The sequence below is a fragment of the Mastigoproctus giganteus genome, chromosome 1 (assembly GCF_048544385.1).
Source record: "Mastigoproctus giganteus isolate SK-2022 chromosome 1, ASM4854438v1, whole genome shotgun sequence".
NCBI lineage: Eukaryota > Metazoa > Arthropoda > Arachnida > Uropygi > Thelyphonidae > Mastigoproctus > Mastigoproctus giganteus.
Window position 1 is genome coordinate 10,049,168 of NC_143575.1, and position 15,614 is coordinate 10,064,781.

Here is a 15,614-nt window from a genome sequence, read left to right on the forward strand (position 1 = left end):
AAAATATCCAAACTTCTCACTCATGAAATGCTTGTGCCACTCAATAAAAATTTTTTTTTCATTGCTGCATGCCATAAACTACTGGTAATATTTTTGGCTTTATCACACTTTTGCCTAACTTTGCATCAAACTTCATTCATTGCTCTAATGAGCACTCATTTTTGCATTAAGACCAAGAAATGCTCTTACTTTTAACATGACTGCTTTGCAAGGAATGGCACAATTGTGTTATTATTGGAACATAAGCAGTCACAGATGTTTGGGAATCTGTCTGTATTATATCATAATGCTTAGCCAACCCAACACCAGAAGAGTTGGGTTGGGTTGGCTAAGCATTTAGGAACTTTGTCATGTCTTGTACTTTAATAGTCAGTTTTCTTCGAAAAATATTGATCCATAAGGAATTTGGTTCTTTAGACCAGTTCATGGGTTAACACCTATCACAAAGCCCTCTTTTAGTTTTCTAGTAGCTTTAAATTGATCTCTGGAGTTGATCCCAGTCTATTTGCATAACATGAGTCACATTGCCAACAGTGGAATTTTGCCTGAGCACATATCACTTTTTCTTTTTTTTTTAAGTATCCTTTTAAATGACATTTGTCTGACTGATATGGATCTTGTTGCAAAATGATAGATTGCTCTTTTTGTCTTAATTTTTTTTGTATTAGGCTGAAATATGGAATTTAGTGAGCAGGAGAGTCTCCACAATTTTACTTATTTAAGTTGACCTGAATTACTCATGTTCAAAAGGACTAATGGCCAGCTCAAAACTATTTTGAGTTTGAGCCAATCAATCAAGTAACCACAAGGATACTTGATTGATTGAGATTAGAAGGATAGAACTAACCATTGCCTATCAAATAGGCTACTTTTTGAATTAAGATATGAGTGATTGACTAGTGCAGGCTGAAACTGTGACATACAAATTTATTACCATGATGTACAGCCAGCCATGTGTTATTAAAGAAAGGTTGACACTCTGTTACTTCCTTTGTTTTTCAAGTTAAAATGGATAGCAGTTTTAGATTTCTTTATAAATAGTTAAATTATCGAAATATATAGTCAAATTATTAAACCATAGTTTAATAAAAAAATAAAAATAGTTTAAATAAAAAAAGTCAAATTATAATTATAAATAGTTGAATTTGACTTTTTTTAAACAAATAATTTAAAGTTGGTTATCTTTCAAACACTGCCAATAAATTAAATGTGTTTTAATCTTTACTTCTGTGCACTGTATAGCACTGGTCTTAGTCTATGATCGTAGTCTATAATAAAGAGTTTTATCATTATGAACACTCCACTTTGTAATATTTTATAGTACTACTGCCATTATTTATTACCTTGCAAGTTTACTAATTAAAATTTATTACATAAACCATGTAAATTCCCTTCCCTACTTTATATTTTGTACATTTAGAATTACTCATTTAAAATGGCTGTATACCTGTTATAAATAATGCAGTTGAAGAATATTATTCATTTTAGAATCCTGTATTGTTTTTTGGAACACTTCGGATGAACCTTGACCCTTGGAATAAAAGGAGTGATCCTGAAATTTGGTCAGCATTAGAGCAGACTGATCTTTCCGACTTTGTGACAAGTATACCATGTCATCTATATTACCAAATCGCAGAAGGCACGAAAATTTTCAGGCAAGGCTAAGTTTCTATTATATCATTTATCTGTATAATAAATTATTCTGGCTTCTTTTGTATAGTTTTATTGAAGCCACTCAAATTTGAGCTTTTTTTTTTTATTATACAATAATTCAGGAATAGACCAACTTTAAACCTATAACTTAGTTCATTTTGAATTTGTTAAATCATACCAAGCACTGAATGAAAACAGTGACTGATAGTTCATTTCTTTGGTAGTTGTCTAAATTTTGTAAATAACAAAGTAGTGACCTAATCGAACAAGTTGGTGCATTGCATCATGTTAGTTTGGAGTAAATTACCAAAGTAAATTACCAATGAAAGGGATGCAAAGAAAAACAGCAAAGAGTTCTTTACTTATGTAAACTCTAGAAGGAAGGGGATGAATCAGATTGGTCCACTTGATATTGATGGGTCAAGTGTTGATGATCCTGCTCAGGTAGTTAACAAACTAAATGAATATTTTGCATCGACATTCACACATGAGGAGTTATTCAGCGAGGGGAATGCCAGAGGTGTATTCAACTCTAGCAGTAAGCTACAGAATCTTGAAATAACTGGGAGTAAAGTGGAGGAGAAACTGTTGAAGATAAACACAAGAAAGGCACCCGGGGTGGATGGATCTATCCAGTTATATTAAAGGAGGCAGCAAAGGAAGTAAGCAAACCCTTAGCCATAATTATGAGAGCTTCCTTGGACTCAGGGGAGGTACCCATAGACTGGAAATGTGCAAATGTGACCCCAATTCACAAAGGAGGATCAAAGGCTGACACAAGTAATTATAGACCTGTGAGCTTAACTTCTGTTCCAGGAAAATTAATGGAGGCACTGGTTAAAGAAGCACTGCAGGATCATTTAGACAAGACTTCAGTTATAGCTCAGACACAGCATGGTTTTGTTAAGGGGAAGTCTTGCCTGACCAACTTGATTGGATACTATGATGCAGTCACAAAAGAACTGGATGCAGGGAATAACTTTGATATTATATACTTGGATCTTAGAAAGGCTTTTGATACTGTTGCACATGGAAGACTGCTACACAAATTGGAGCAGTGTGACATTGGAGGCAAATTGCTGCTATGGATAAAGGGGTGGTTGAGGGGGAGAAGACAGAGTGGTAATCAATGGACACTGCTCATCGTGGACTGATGTTATTAGTGGAGTCCCTCAGGGCTCAGTGTTGGGTCCATTATTGTTTTCTGTATTTATAAATGATATTGATGATGGTATATATCGGGCTTAATGTCCAAGTTTGCAGACGATACAAAGGTTGGCAGGGTTGTCAAGGACACTACTGACACTATGCTGCTGCAACAGGATCTGGAAAGGTTGAGCAGATGGGCTGAGAGGTGGCAAATGAAGTTTAACATTGACAAATGTAAAGTACTACACATGGGAAACAGCAACCCCAGAGCAACGTATCAACTCTGTGGTACAACACTGACAGTGGTAGAGAATGAAAGGGACTTGGGGGTGGTTGTGCAGGCAGATATGAAGTTCTCTGAGCAGTGCAGATGGGCTGCAAAAGTAGCTCATGGAGTATTGTCAATGATATACAGGAATTTTTCCAGCAGGGATAAGGAGGTGATTATTCCATTGTATAAGGCGATGGTCAGGCCACACCTAGAGTACTGTATACAGGTCTGGAGGCCTCATTTCAAGAAGGATGTAGAGCTGCTGGAATGAGTACAGAGAAGGGCAACAAGATTAGTGAATGGAACAAAGGGGTGCTCTTACGAAGAAAGGCTTAAGTTTTGCAAATTACAGTGTCTGGAGACTAGGCACCAGCGAGGTGATCTGATAGAGGTGTATAAAGCCTTGAATGGTTTAAGCATGCTCAATGCTGATGGGATTCTTCCTCTAGCTCAGAAAAATCACCTGAGAGGGCATAAATTCAAATTGAGGAAAGACAGATGTAGGATAGACGTGCGGAAATTTGCCTTTAGCCAGCGGGTGGTTGGTTGGTGGAACAGACTTCCATCCCTTGTGGTGGAGGTTGATAGCCTAAATAAGTTTAAGGCTCAGCTGGACAGGTATTTTGAACGAACAGAGGGGTGAAGTGGAAGTTTTTTTTTTTTTTTTGGCTGATGCTGCATAAGCTTGCTTTCTTGCATCAAATGCCTCTACTAATGCTAATGCTAAGTAGGTGAAATGGTATTGTTTTTGTTATCTCATATTGTGAAAGCCTTCACAATGAGTTGCCCTGATATTGTACTAACTCAAATAAGCAATGCTTCACCAATGGAAAGGTGCCTCCGTAGCCAGGTGAGAAGGAGCAGCAGTGCGTAGCACATGCGTCTTGATTAGACCGGGGTTCGAGCCCATTACCACCAAATAGGGAGGATGCGGAAAGGTCAGGGAATGACCACCGCATATCTCCGGAGTAATATGGCCTTAGTTGCTAATGCTCCTAAAAACCAAATAACAAACAATCACCAATGGAAAAGACTAATGTTACTTATTCTCGGTGGACACAACCACCCAGACAACACCATTTCAAGGCTTTTTAGCCTCTCATCAGTGGGTAGGTAGGTACTCTGGTGTTACAAAAAGTGACAGCCTAGTTATGAAGTATAACTCCACAATATGAGAGATGCCAGATGGTGTGCTGTTCTCAACCGTCGCACACCATCTGGCATCTCTCATATTGTGGAGTTATACTTCATAACTGGGCTGTCACTTTTTGTAACACCAGGGTACCTACCTACCTACTCACCCACTGATGAGAGGCCAAAAAGCTTTGAAATGGTGCCATCTGGGTGGCAGTATTGGTCAAGAATAAGTAACATTAGTCTTCTCCACTGGTAAAGCTTTGCTTATTCAAGGCAGTACAATATCAGGGAAACTTGTTGTAAAGGTAGTTCACAATATGAGATGTCGGTATTAGGACCACTATCGTTTTTGATTTTCATAAATGACATTGACGAAGGGATAGAGGGTGTGATGTCTAAATTTACCAATGATGTAAAGATCAGTAGAGTAATTACTGATCACCACCAAGCAGAGCTTCTTCAAAGTGACCTAGATAGACTTCAGGAATGGTCAGAAAAATGGCAGCTATGCTTTAATCCAGCAAAGTGTAAGGTATTACACCAGGGGAACAATAACCCCAAAATAAGTTATTTTGGGGTTATTGTTCACTTGGAGTTGAACTAAAGCCAGTAGTGGAGGAAAGGATCTTGAATGTTATGATACGGTCAGACATGTAGTTCTCCGAGAATTGTAGACAGGCTGCAAGGAAGGTCCATGGTGTCCTATCAATGGTTTATCAAACATTTGCTAGTAGAGATAATAGGATAAGTCATAATCCCATTATGTAAGTATTTTGTTAGACCACACTTGGAATACTGTGTTCAGCTAAGGAGATTGCACCTAAAGAAAGATATTGAGCTTCTTGAAAGGGTCCAAAGATGGGTAACTCACCTGGTGAGATTGGCAAAAGGCCATCCATGTGAGAAAGATTTTGAATATGTGGGTTGCAGAGCTTGGAAAGTAGGCACCTTAGAGGAGACTTGATTGAGGTGTTTAAGGGTTTGAGAGGCAAAAATAAAATGAATGAGGAAGAAATTTTCAGTTATAAATGATTCTAGAACTAGAGGCCATAAATTAAAGTTATGGGGGAAATAATTAGATTGGATTGCAGGAAGTTTTATTTTAGCCAGTGAGTTATAAATTACTGGAATAAGTTATCTACATGGATGATGGAGGCTGATAGTTTGGAGAAATTCAAAGGTCAGCTGGGATGGTTACCTACAAGGGGAGGGAAATGCATATGTTGTCTATTTCCTTTTCTTTTATTATTTTTTGGCTAGTGCAGCATAAGCCATTGGCTTCCTTGCACCATGTGGCCAATATTAACACTAATAACAAAAATGATGCCATTTCACCTACTTTGGCAATTTACTATGAACTAACATGATATAATGATAGAGGTGTATAAAGCCTTGAATGGTGTGAGCATGCTCAATGCTGATGGGATTGTGCCTCTTGCTCAGAATAATCACCTGAGAGGGCATTAATTCAAATTGAGGAAAGACAGATGTAGGATAGATGTCTGGAAATTTGCCTTTAGCCAGCAGGTAGTTGGTTGGTGGAAAAGACTTCCATCCCTTGTTGTGGAAGTTGATAGCCTAAATAAATTTAAGGCTCAGATGGACAGGTATTTCGAACAAATGGAAGGGTGAAGTGGAAGTTTTTTTTTTTTTTTCTTGCTGTTGCTGCATAAGCTTGCGTTCTTGCGTCATATGCCTCTACTAATGCATAATGTTAAATAATATGCTAACTTGTTTGATTAATGAATTTTCTGTAGTCTGAGGCTTTTAGCACTAAAACCTTTTTAGTGTACAAAGTACTGACTTCAATGGATTAGAATGTGCATTGTGCATTTTTCTCTTTGAACAATTAAAGTCCAAATGTTCAATAAAATTTTACACAAAAAAAAAACTTCCTTGAAGTAGACATTCCCCTTTAGCCTAATAGTGCTCAACCTTTTATTTCTGGAGAAAGGTTTGGTTTTTTTATTTCTGCTTTGGATTATACTAATGTTTGACCATTTACTAATGGATTGTAATACTTTTTAAAAGTAAGTTTATTTTTTGATGAAAATTTTGAATATTTAAGTTGTCATTTTACACACTTTGTTTTCAATTAAACAAAACTTATTAATTCTGCTGGAAAAAAGATAGAATTGTTTTTTCCAATTTGTAAAACTATTAAGCATGCAAATTTCAGAATTATACATTTCCATATATTTCTGCTTGTATATTGTTTTAGTACTAGATAATTGCATGTATATTTAACGAGAGAGAGAGAGAAAGCAAGTAGCATCTAAAATAAGAAATGGTGGGTGAATATCCAGTGTATAAGGGGAGTTCAAAAAGATTTGTATTCACCCAGAAGTAGTTAAAGATGATTGAAACAAACACCAATAAAACTTTTTCAACATAGTTACACCAGACAGAATGACACATTTTGCCCCCTCTCGATACACTTCTGCAGCCCAGTTCTGTAGAAGTCCTGTGATTTGTCCTTCATACCACGACTTGGCAGAAGAAATCACCTAATCAGCAGCAGCAAAATCTTTTCCATGAAGAAAGGACCTCAGGGCATGAAAGAGGAAGAAATCTGAGGGTGTGAGATCAGGTAATATTTCAAACCCACATTCATGGGCACACCTCACTGCAGCATGCGAGGAATGTGCAGGGACACTATCGTGGAACAGGTGCACACCTTTTGATAGCTTTCCTTGTCTTTTTTTTTTTTTCTTTTATAGCAGCATGTAGCTTTGAGGAAGTTGGAACAGTACTTTACTTTCACAGTACAGTCCTTTTGAAGACAATCTGTTAGTATTATACTGTGCTGATCCCAAAAAACTGACATCACCCTGCCAGCACTTGGTTGCACCTTTTGCCTTTTTGGGAGTGGTGATTCTGCATGCTTCCATTGTTTTGACATTTTAGTTTCATGATCATAATGATGGATCCAAGTTTTCATGGTGACTAGCCATAAAAACAACTCCTTGCTTTTCATGGCACATCAACAACATTTTATGTACACATTGTTCTTTCCTTCTGATAAGGGGATCAGAAGTCTGAACTCATCTTAGACACTTTACTTGTATGCAACTCTTGATGGATGATGTTCTCCACTAATTTGGAGCTCTGCAGCTAGTTCTTTGATGCTAATAGGCAATCTTCCAGCATTAATGACTTGATTTTTGCAACACTCCCTAGGTAACAGCAGTTTCTGGGATTTACTCATGCACTGAGGTTCTTCCACATTTTTGTTGTCGCACATTGTTTATACTAGTGTGCAATAACAACAACACTGTAACCCAGGCAGAATGTAATAAACAGTGACCATTTCTTCATGATTGTTTGGGTCTTCCCTTGCAGAAAGAGGAACCAAATTGCTATATGTATTCCAATTTATCCATCATGACACTTCACTTCATTCAGTGCTGCAAAAAAGAAAAAAAAAATTTAGATTGAAACCAAAATTTGTGTGATTGGTAAAGAGATTTCAAAGTATCAAACAAAAACAATTTCACCTTTCTATTACAACTACTTCTGAGCAAATATGCATTTTTTTTAAGCTCCTCTCATAACATGCCAAACCTAGAGGAAACAATATGAAGAAAAGTAAGAAAAAGGACAGAAGTGAAGAAAGTTTAATGTACAAATATAAGTAAACCATAACCTGTAAATGAAAAAATGTGCAATAATGAAATACAAATAATAGCAAAGCAAAAGTAAAATATTTACATTGAAAGGTTTTTATTTTTTTATGAAAACCCAAAACACAAGAGGTATTAGAACCTATAGAACTTAGTACCATGCATGGGTTGGAGGTTGAGAAGACAAAAGAAGATATTTGTTGACATTAGACTTGAACTTCTGTAGACTGTAATTTTCAGGAAATACATATGAAGGAAGGTTGTTCCAGAAAATTGCAGTTGAATAAATAAACAAGGAAGATGAAAAGTTGGTTCTGTGAGTTTTGAAGTTGAACAGTAAATGGATGTTGCCTGGTGGCAGCACATGTTCAGACTGTTTTCAAAGAGCAGGAATTATAGAAGCCAATTCAGAAGAACACTGCCCGTGGATCTGTAGAAGAGGCATTAGTAGAGGCACATGATGCAAGAAAGCAAGCTTATGCAGCATCAGCCACAACCCAGCCTTAAATTTTTTTAGGCTATCAACTTCCACAACAAAGAATGGAAGTCTGTTCTGCCAACCAACTACCCGCTGGCTAAAGGCAAACTTCTGCACATCTATCCTACATCTGTCTTTCCTCAATTTGTATTTATGCCCTCTCAGGTGATTATTCTGAGCAAGAGGAAGAATCCCATCAGCATTAAGAGTGCTCAAACCATTCAAGGCTTTATATACCTCAATCAGATCATCTTGCAGGTGCCTAGTCTCCAGACACTGTAATTTATAAAACTTGAGCCTTTCTTTGTAAGAGCAACCCTTTGTTCCATTCACTAATCTTGTTGCCCTTCTCTGTACTCGTTCCAACAGCTATACATCTTTTTTAAAATGACGTCTCCAGACCTGTATACAGTACTCAAGGTGTGACCTGACCATTGCCTTATACAAGGGGATAATCACCTCCTTATCCCTGCTAGAAAAATTCCTGTATATCATTGACAAGACACCATGAGCTTCTCTTGCAGACCGTCTGCACTGCACAGAAAATTTTATCTGCCTGCACAATTACCCCCAGGTCCTTTTCGTTCTCTACCACTGTGAGTGTAGTACCACAGAGTTGATGTTACTCTGTGGTTACTGCTTCCCATATGTAGTACTTTACATTTGTCAATGTTAAACTTCATTTGCCACCTCTCAGCCAATCTGCTCAACTCTTCTAGATCCTGTTACAGCAGCATACTGTCATTAGTGTCCTTAACAACCATGCCAACCTTTGTCTCGTCTGCAAACTTGGGGATAATCACCAAGTAAGCTTGATATACCATCAATATCATTTATAAATACAGAAAACAACAATGGACCCAACACTGAACCCTGAGGGACTCAGGGTTCAGTGTTGGGTCCATTGTTCTTCTCTGCCACTGTCAGTCTGGTACCACAGAGTTGATATGTTACTTTGGGGTTACTGCTTTTCATGTGAAGTACTTTACATTTGTCGATGTTAAACTTCAGTTGCCATTTCTCAGCCCACCTGCTCATCTTTTCTAGATCTTGTTGCAACAGCGTACTGTCATTAGTGTCATTAACAACACTGCTGACCTTCATATCGTCTGAAAACTTGGACATTAAGCGTGATATACAATCATCAATATCATTAATAAATACAGAAAACAATGGACCAAACACTGAACTCTGGGGGAACTCAACGGGCTGCAAGAGTTGCTCATGGTGTCTTATCAATGATATACAGGAATTTATCTAGCAAGGATAAGGAGGTGATTATTCCCTTGTATAAGGCAATGGTCAGGCCACATCTTGAGTACTGTATACAGGCCTGGAGGCCTCATTTCAAGAAGGATGTAGAGCTGCTGGAACGAGTACAGAGAAGGGCAACAAGGTTAGTGAATGGAACAAAGGGTTGCTCTTACGAAGAAAGGCTTAAGTTTTGCAAATTGCAGTGTCTGGAGACTAGGTGCCGGCGAGGTGATCTGATAGAGGTGTATAAAGCCTTGAATGGTTTGAGCATGCTCAATGCTGATGGGATTCTTCCTCTTGCTCAGAATAATCACCTGAGAGGGCATAAGTTCAAATTGAGGAAGGATGGATGTAGGTTAGATGTCCAGAAGGTTGCCTTTCGTCAATGGGTGGTTGGTGGAACAGACTTCCATCCCTTGTTGTGGAAGTTGATAGCCTAAATAAATTTAAGGCTCAGCTGGACAGGTATTTTGAACGAACGGAGGGGTGAAGCGGAAGGTTTTTTTTTTTTTTTTTTTTTTTCTGGCTGATGCTGCATAAGCTTGCTGTCTTGCATCATATGCCTGTGCTAATAACATTAGTTCACGAAAAGCAGTGTCCATTGATTACCACTCTGTCCTCTGCCACTCAACCATCCCTTTATCCATAGCAGCAGTTGCCTCCAATGCCATACTGCTCCAATTCTAAGATCCAAATATATGATATCAGAGTTATTCCCTGCATCCAGTTCCTTTGTGACCATATCATAGTATCCAATCAAATTGGTCAGGCAAGACTTTCCCTTAACAAAACTATGCTGTGTCCGAGCTATAACTGAAGTCTTGTCTAGATGATCCTGCAGTGCTTCTATTACCAGTGCATGCAGCAGAAACAGTACGTCTATGAGTCATGTTAATTAATGACTCATCTATGTTAGGGATGAGTCGGTAATTAACCTAACTGCCCTCTTCTGAATGGAATCTAGAAGCCTGAGGTTTTGGGGGCACCGTCCCAGATGTGGGAACAATATTCCATGGTAGGGCGGATTTGCTATTTGTACAGAGTCAACAGCTGTTTGGAGGAAAAGTAATTCCAAGAGAAAGGAAAAAACAATTTTTTTTTTTTTTTTTTTTTTTTTGATTCAGAGGAAGCAATATTTGTAATGTGCTTGTGCCAAGAGAGATTAGAAGTAAGGGTAGTCCCCAAAAGAGATATATCATCTTGCCTAGAAATCAGTGTCACTGAAGATAAGCATAGGTGCAGAAGAATCCTTTTTGTAAGGTATAAGACAGGACTCAGTTTTAGGATTGAAATCAACTAAGTTGTCTTTCTTCCACTGGAGAATTATCTGGAGAATGGTATTTAGTGGATATTCAAGAAGTTGAAGCTGATAAATATAAGCTGGATAGATATGATAGATATAAGGTGGTCTGTAACCAAGTCACAAAGGAGATTAGGCAGGCAAAGGCAGATTATGAGAAATCCTTTGCAAAGGATGCAAAGAAAAACAGAAAAGAATTCTTTACCTATGTAAACTCTAGAAGGAAAGGGGTGAATCAGATTGGTCCACTGGATATTGATGGTTCAACAGTTGAGGATCCTGCTCAGGTGGCTAACAAACTAAAGAAGTATTTTGCATCTACATTCACACATGAGGAGTTATTCAGGAAGGGGAATGCCAGAGGTGAATTAAACTATGGCAGTGAGCTAGATGATTTTGTAATAACTGAGAGGAAAGTGGAGGAGAAATTGTTGAGGATAAACATAAAGGCACCTGTGGTGGATGGGATCTATGCACTTATATTAAAGTAAGTAAGTAAAGCCTTAGCCATAATTATGAGAGCTTTGGACTCAGGGGAGGTACCCATAGATTGGAGATGTACAAATGTGACCCCAATTCACAAAGGAGGATCAAAGGCTGACAGAAGTAATTATAGACCTGTAAGTTTAACTTCTGTTCCAGGAAAATTAATGGAGGCACTGGTTAAAGAAGCACTGTAGGATCATCTACACAAGACTTCAGTTATAGCTTGGACACAGCATGGTTTTGTTAAGGGAAAGTCTTGCCTGATCAATTTGATTGGATACTATGATGCAGTCACAAAAGAACTGGATGCAGGGAATAACTTTATTACATATTTGGATCTTAGAAAGGCTTTTGATACTGTTTCACATGAAAGACTGCTGCACAAATTAGAGCAGTGTGGCATTGGAGGCAAATTTCTGCAATGGATAAAGGGATGGTTGAGGGGGGAGAAGACAGTGGTAATCAATGGACACTGCTCATCGTGGTGTAATTTTATTAGTGGAGTCCCTGAGGGTTCAGTGTTCGGTCCATTATTGTTTTCTATATTTATAAATGATATTGATGATGGTACATCAAGCTTAATGTCCAAATTTGCAGACGATACAAAGGTTGGCAGGGTTGTTAAGGACACTACTGATGCTATGCTGCTGCAACAGGATCTGAAAAGGTTTAGCAGATGGGCTGAGAGGTGGCAAATGAAGTTTAACATTGACAAATGTAATACTACATATCGGGAAACAGAAACCCCAGAGCAATGTATCAACTCAATGTATCAACACTGACAGTAGTAGAGAATGAAAAGGACGTGGGGGTAATTGTGCAGGCAGATATGAAGTTCTCTGAGCAGTGCAGACGAGCTGCAGGAGTAGCTCATGGTGTCTTGTCAATGATATACAGGAATATTTCTAGCAGGGATAGGGAGGTGATTATTCCCTTGTATAAGGCAATGGTCAGGCCACACCTTGAGTACCATATACAGGTCTGGAGGCCTCATTTCGAGGAGGATGTAGAGCTGCTGGAACGAGTATAGAGAAGGGCAATAAGATTAGTGAATGGAACAAAGGGGTGCTCTTACGAAGAAAGACTGCAAATTGCAGAGTCTGGAGACTAGGCACCGGCGAGGTGATCTGATAGGTGTATAATGCCTTGAATGGTTTGAGCATGCTCAATGCCGATGGGATTCTTGCTCAGAATAATCACCTGAGAGGGCACAAATTCAAATTGAGGAAAGACAGATGTAGGATAGATGTGTGGAAATTTGCCTTTAGCAAGCGGGTAGTTGGTTGGTGGAACAGACTTCCATTCCTTGTTGTGGAAATTGATAGCCTAAATAAATTTAAGGCTTAGCTGGACAGGTATTTCGAACAAATGGAGGGGTGAAATGGAAGTGGGTTTTTTTTTGGCTGTTGCTGCATAAGCTTGCTTTCTTGTATCATATGCCTCTGCTAATGCTAATAAAGCAGGGCAAGGTTTCTCAAACTGGAAAGTGGAATTCAATGTGCTATCATCAGCAAAACTATGGAGAGAATTTCCAGTCAATGGAAGGTCATTAATATACAAGAGGGAAAGAACTGAACCTTGGGGAACACCAGCATTAGTGGAGAAGTTAGAAGAAAGAGCCAGTGAGCAGTCAGAGAGAAAACTGGATAACAAATTAAAAAAAATAACAGTGGGTAAACCATAAGATGGAAGCTTGTTTAGAAGACCTTTATGCCAAACATGATCGAAAGCCTTTGAGATGCCAAGAGCAACTGCTTGTAGTTTCAAACTTTTCCACTGAATTTGTCCATAAATGGGTAATATAATCCAAAATATCACCAGTGGATCGACACTGATGGAATCCATACTGGCGATCTTTGATCACACAGGTTTCTAGATAGTTTGAGTTGACAGTTAATTGACTTCTCCATTACTTTAGAAAGAGTAGAAGTAATTGCAATGGGATGATAACTAGATGGGAGGGATTTGTCACCCTTTTTAGGAACTGGCTGGATATGAGCAAATTTCCAAGCAAAAAGAAAAACACATTTGGAATAAGAAAGTGAAAAGAGCAGCAAAGAATGGGAGTAAGTTCAGGAGCACAGGTTTTGAGAACAAGTAGAGAAATACCATCAGGACCTGGAGCTTTCTTAGCATCAAGATTCATCAAAATCCTTCTGACATCCTTTTGACGGAAGACCACAGGAGGCATTGAATGGAGTATGCTGGGAATGGTGGAAGGTGTTTTACCAAGATCATTAATACAAGAGTTGGAAGAAAAATGGGATGCTAGCATGTCAGCTTTATCCTTGGCTGAAGTGACAATAGAACCATCCAGTTTTGACAGAGGTGGGAGCAGAGATGGGCAAAAATTGTGGCCTATAGCTTTAGTAAGAGACCAGAATGTTCAGCTACCATTAGGGCAAGAAGCAAGTTTTCTACTCTTAGCCTGTTCAAACTCTAGTTTGTACTGATCAATAACTGCATTACAATTGTTGCGTGCTCTGGTTTATGCAGAAAATGAAACTGAAGAATTGTAAACAAGCCAATTATGATATGCAACATCGTTCTCTTGAACAGCCTTAGCACATTTATTGGAAAACCAAGGTTTAGATAAAGGACAAGATTTTAGGGTGGAATATGGAATAAAGGATTCTATTTCTACAAGAATAAATTTCACTGAGCAAACGTTGACATCAGAAATTTTGAAACAATAATCTGACCAAGGAAAAGAAAACAGGTCATCCCATTTTGCATTCTTATAATGCCAAAACAACATGAGGTTGGGAATAGCCATGAGATAAAGGCTCAATTGGAGAAGAGACAATCACTAAGTTGTGATCTGAGGTGCCTAAAGGACCATTCACTTAAAAGGGGTTGTTTGTGGGAAAAAGATCAAGTGTGTTGGTTGTATCGCTAGGATTGTCCAGCATTCTGGTAGGTAAACGAACAATCATTAGTAATTGCAAAAGCCTCAGCATTTCTACCAGCTGGGTCTGTGTGACTAGAAAATGGAAGCCATCTAGAGTTGTGCACATTAAAATCACCAAGTAAAATTAACTCACTGTTAGGAAAGTTTGACTGGAGAAAGTTAAGTTACAGAGAGAGGAAGTCAGAGTTCCAAATGATTTGTGGAATTGGTAGAGACTGGAAGAATGGTAGAGACAACAGATGAATTTGACAGAATGAGGTAGAGAGATTTTAAGCCAGAGAAGTAAATTAGAAATTAGGGAATTTATAACAAGATTTTATAAGAGGGCTATGATTTGAATGGGAGAAGTTGGGAGAACTGTATTTGATAACCAAATAATTATTTGGATAATTAACTAACTTCCTCGGAGGACTATAGTCATCAACTTCCGACATCCTCTATATCCTGTCCCAGATGGGAACATCTGGGAGAGGATATAAAGGATGGTGGAAGTTGATGTAGTTGCTGGAAAGGCCTTCATCCTACAGTGGATTGAAAATGGCTGATGATGATGGTGGAAGTTATTGTATTGGCATTCTGTTGTTTTTTCTTCAGCATTATATATTCACTACTTTGTAGCACTACAGTTTTATAAATATGACATACCTTATTTTTTATTTATTCATTTAATAATCATTGAAGCTGCTCATCTCATTACTTCTGATACAAAATTTATATCTCTTATTTTACTAGCAATGTTGGTATGTACCTATTTTGGTGGGTTTTTCCCCCAACAATATCCTGGTGCTACAAAACAGTATATCCTGGATAGATAATTATGACTGGAGTCCTCAGATGTCATCCATGATAATCTAGCCAGCTAATTATTTTCCTATTAATGTTGATAAAATTTTATCTGATTATAGCTTTCTATTTCAAAATCTCATAACACCTCCTAGCTACATTAATATCATAACTTCCAGTTTACTTTCAATATATTTTTTATTAATGTTTTTCTCAATATATTTTAATTTCTTTTAATGTTTTTCTTTTAATGTACTGTTTGAATTTGATTGCTGCATATTAGTTTTTACATTTCTTCATTTACAAGCAGATAAAGAACTGCCATCTTTACTTTTATTTATCATATTAATTAAAATATATATATATATATATATATATATATACACACACACACATACATACACACACACACACACACACATATACAGGGTGTCTCAAAAATATTGGTACAAATGTTTAGGGAAGGTAGGTAACATCTAAAGGAATGTGAATCGTATAGGAACCCATAACCGGAAACGTCGCCGTAAGTCGGTACACTGCGCTGTTCATCAGTTTGCGAGAGGGAAAAT

At 37.9% G+C, this 15,614-nt stretch overlaps 1 protein-coding gene across 1 annotated transcript in view; it reads left to right on the forward strand.

Moving 5' to 3' along the window:
* The window catches only part of LOC150090544 (multidrug resistance-associated protein 1-like), a 66,697-nt gene that overhangs the window by 42,408 nt on the left and 8,675 nt on the right, over positions 1 to 15,614 (forward strand). The window contains exon 7 of the mRNA XM_090379086.1: positions 1,489 to 1,655. Coding sequence (XP_090235212.1) covers positions 1,489 to 1,655 — 167 coding nt within the window. The remainder of the gene's footprint in view (positions 1 to 1,488; positions 1,656 to 15,614) is intronic.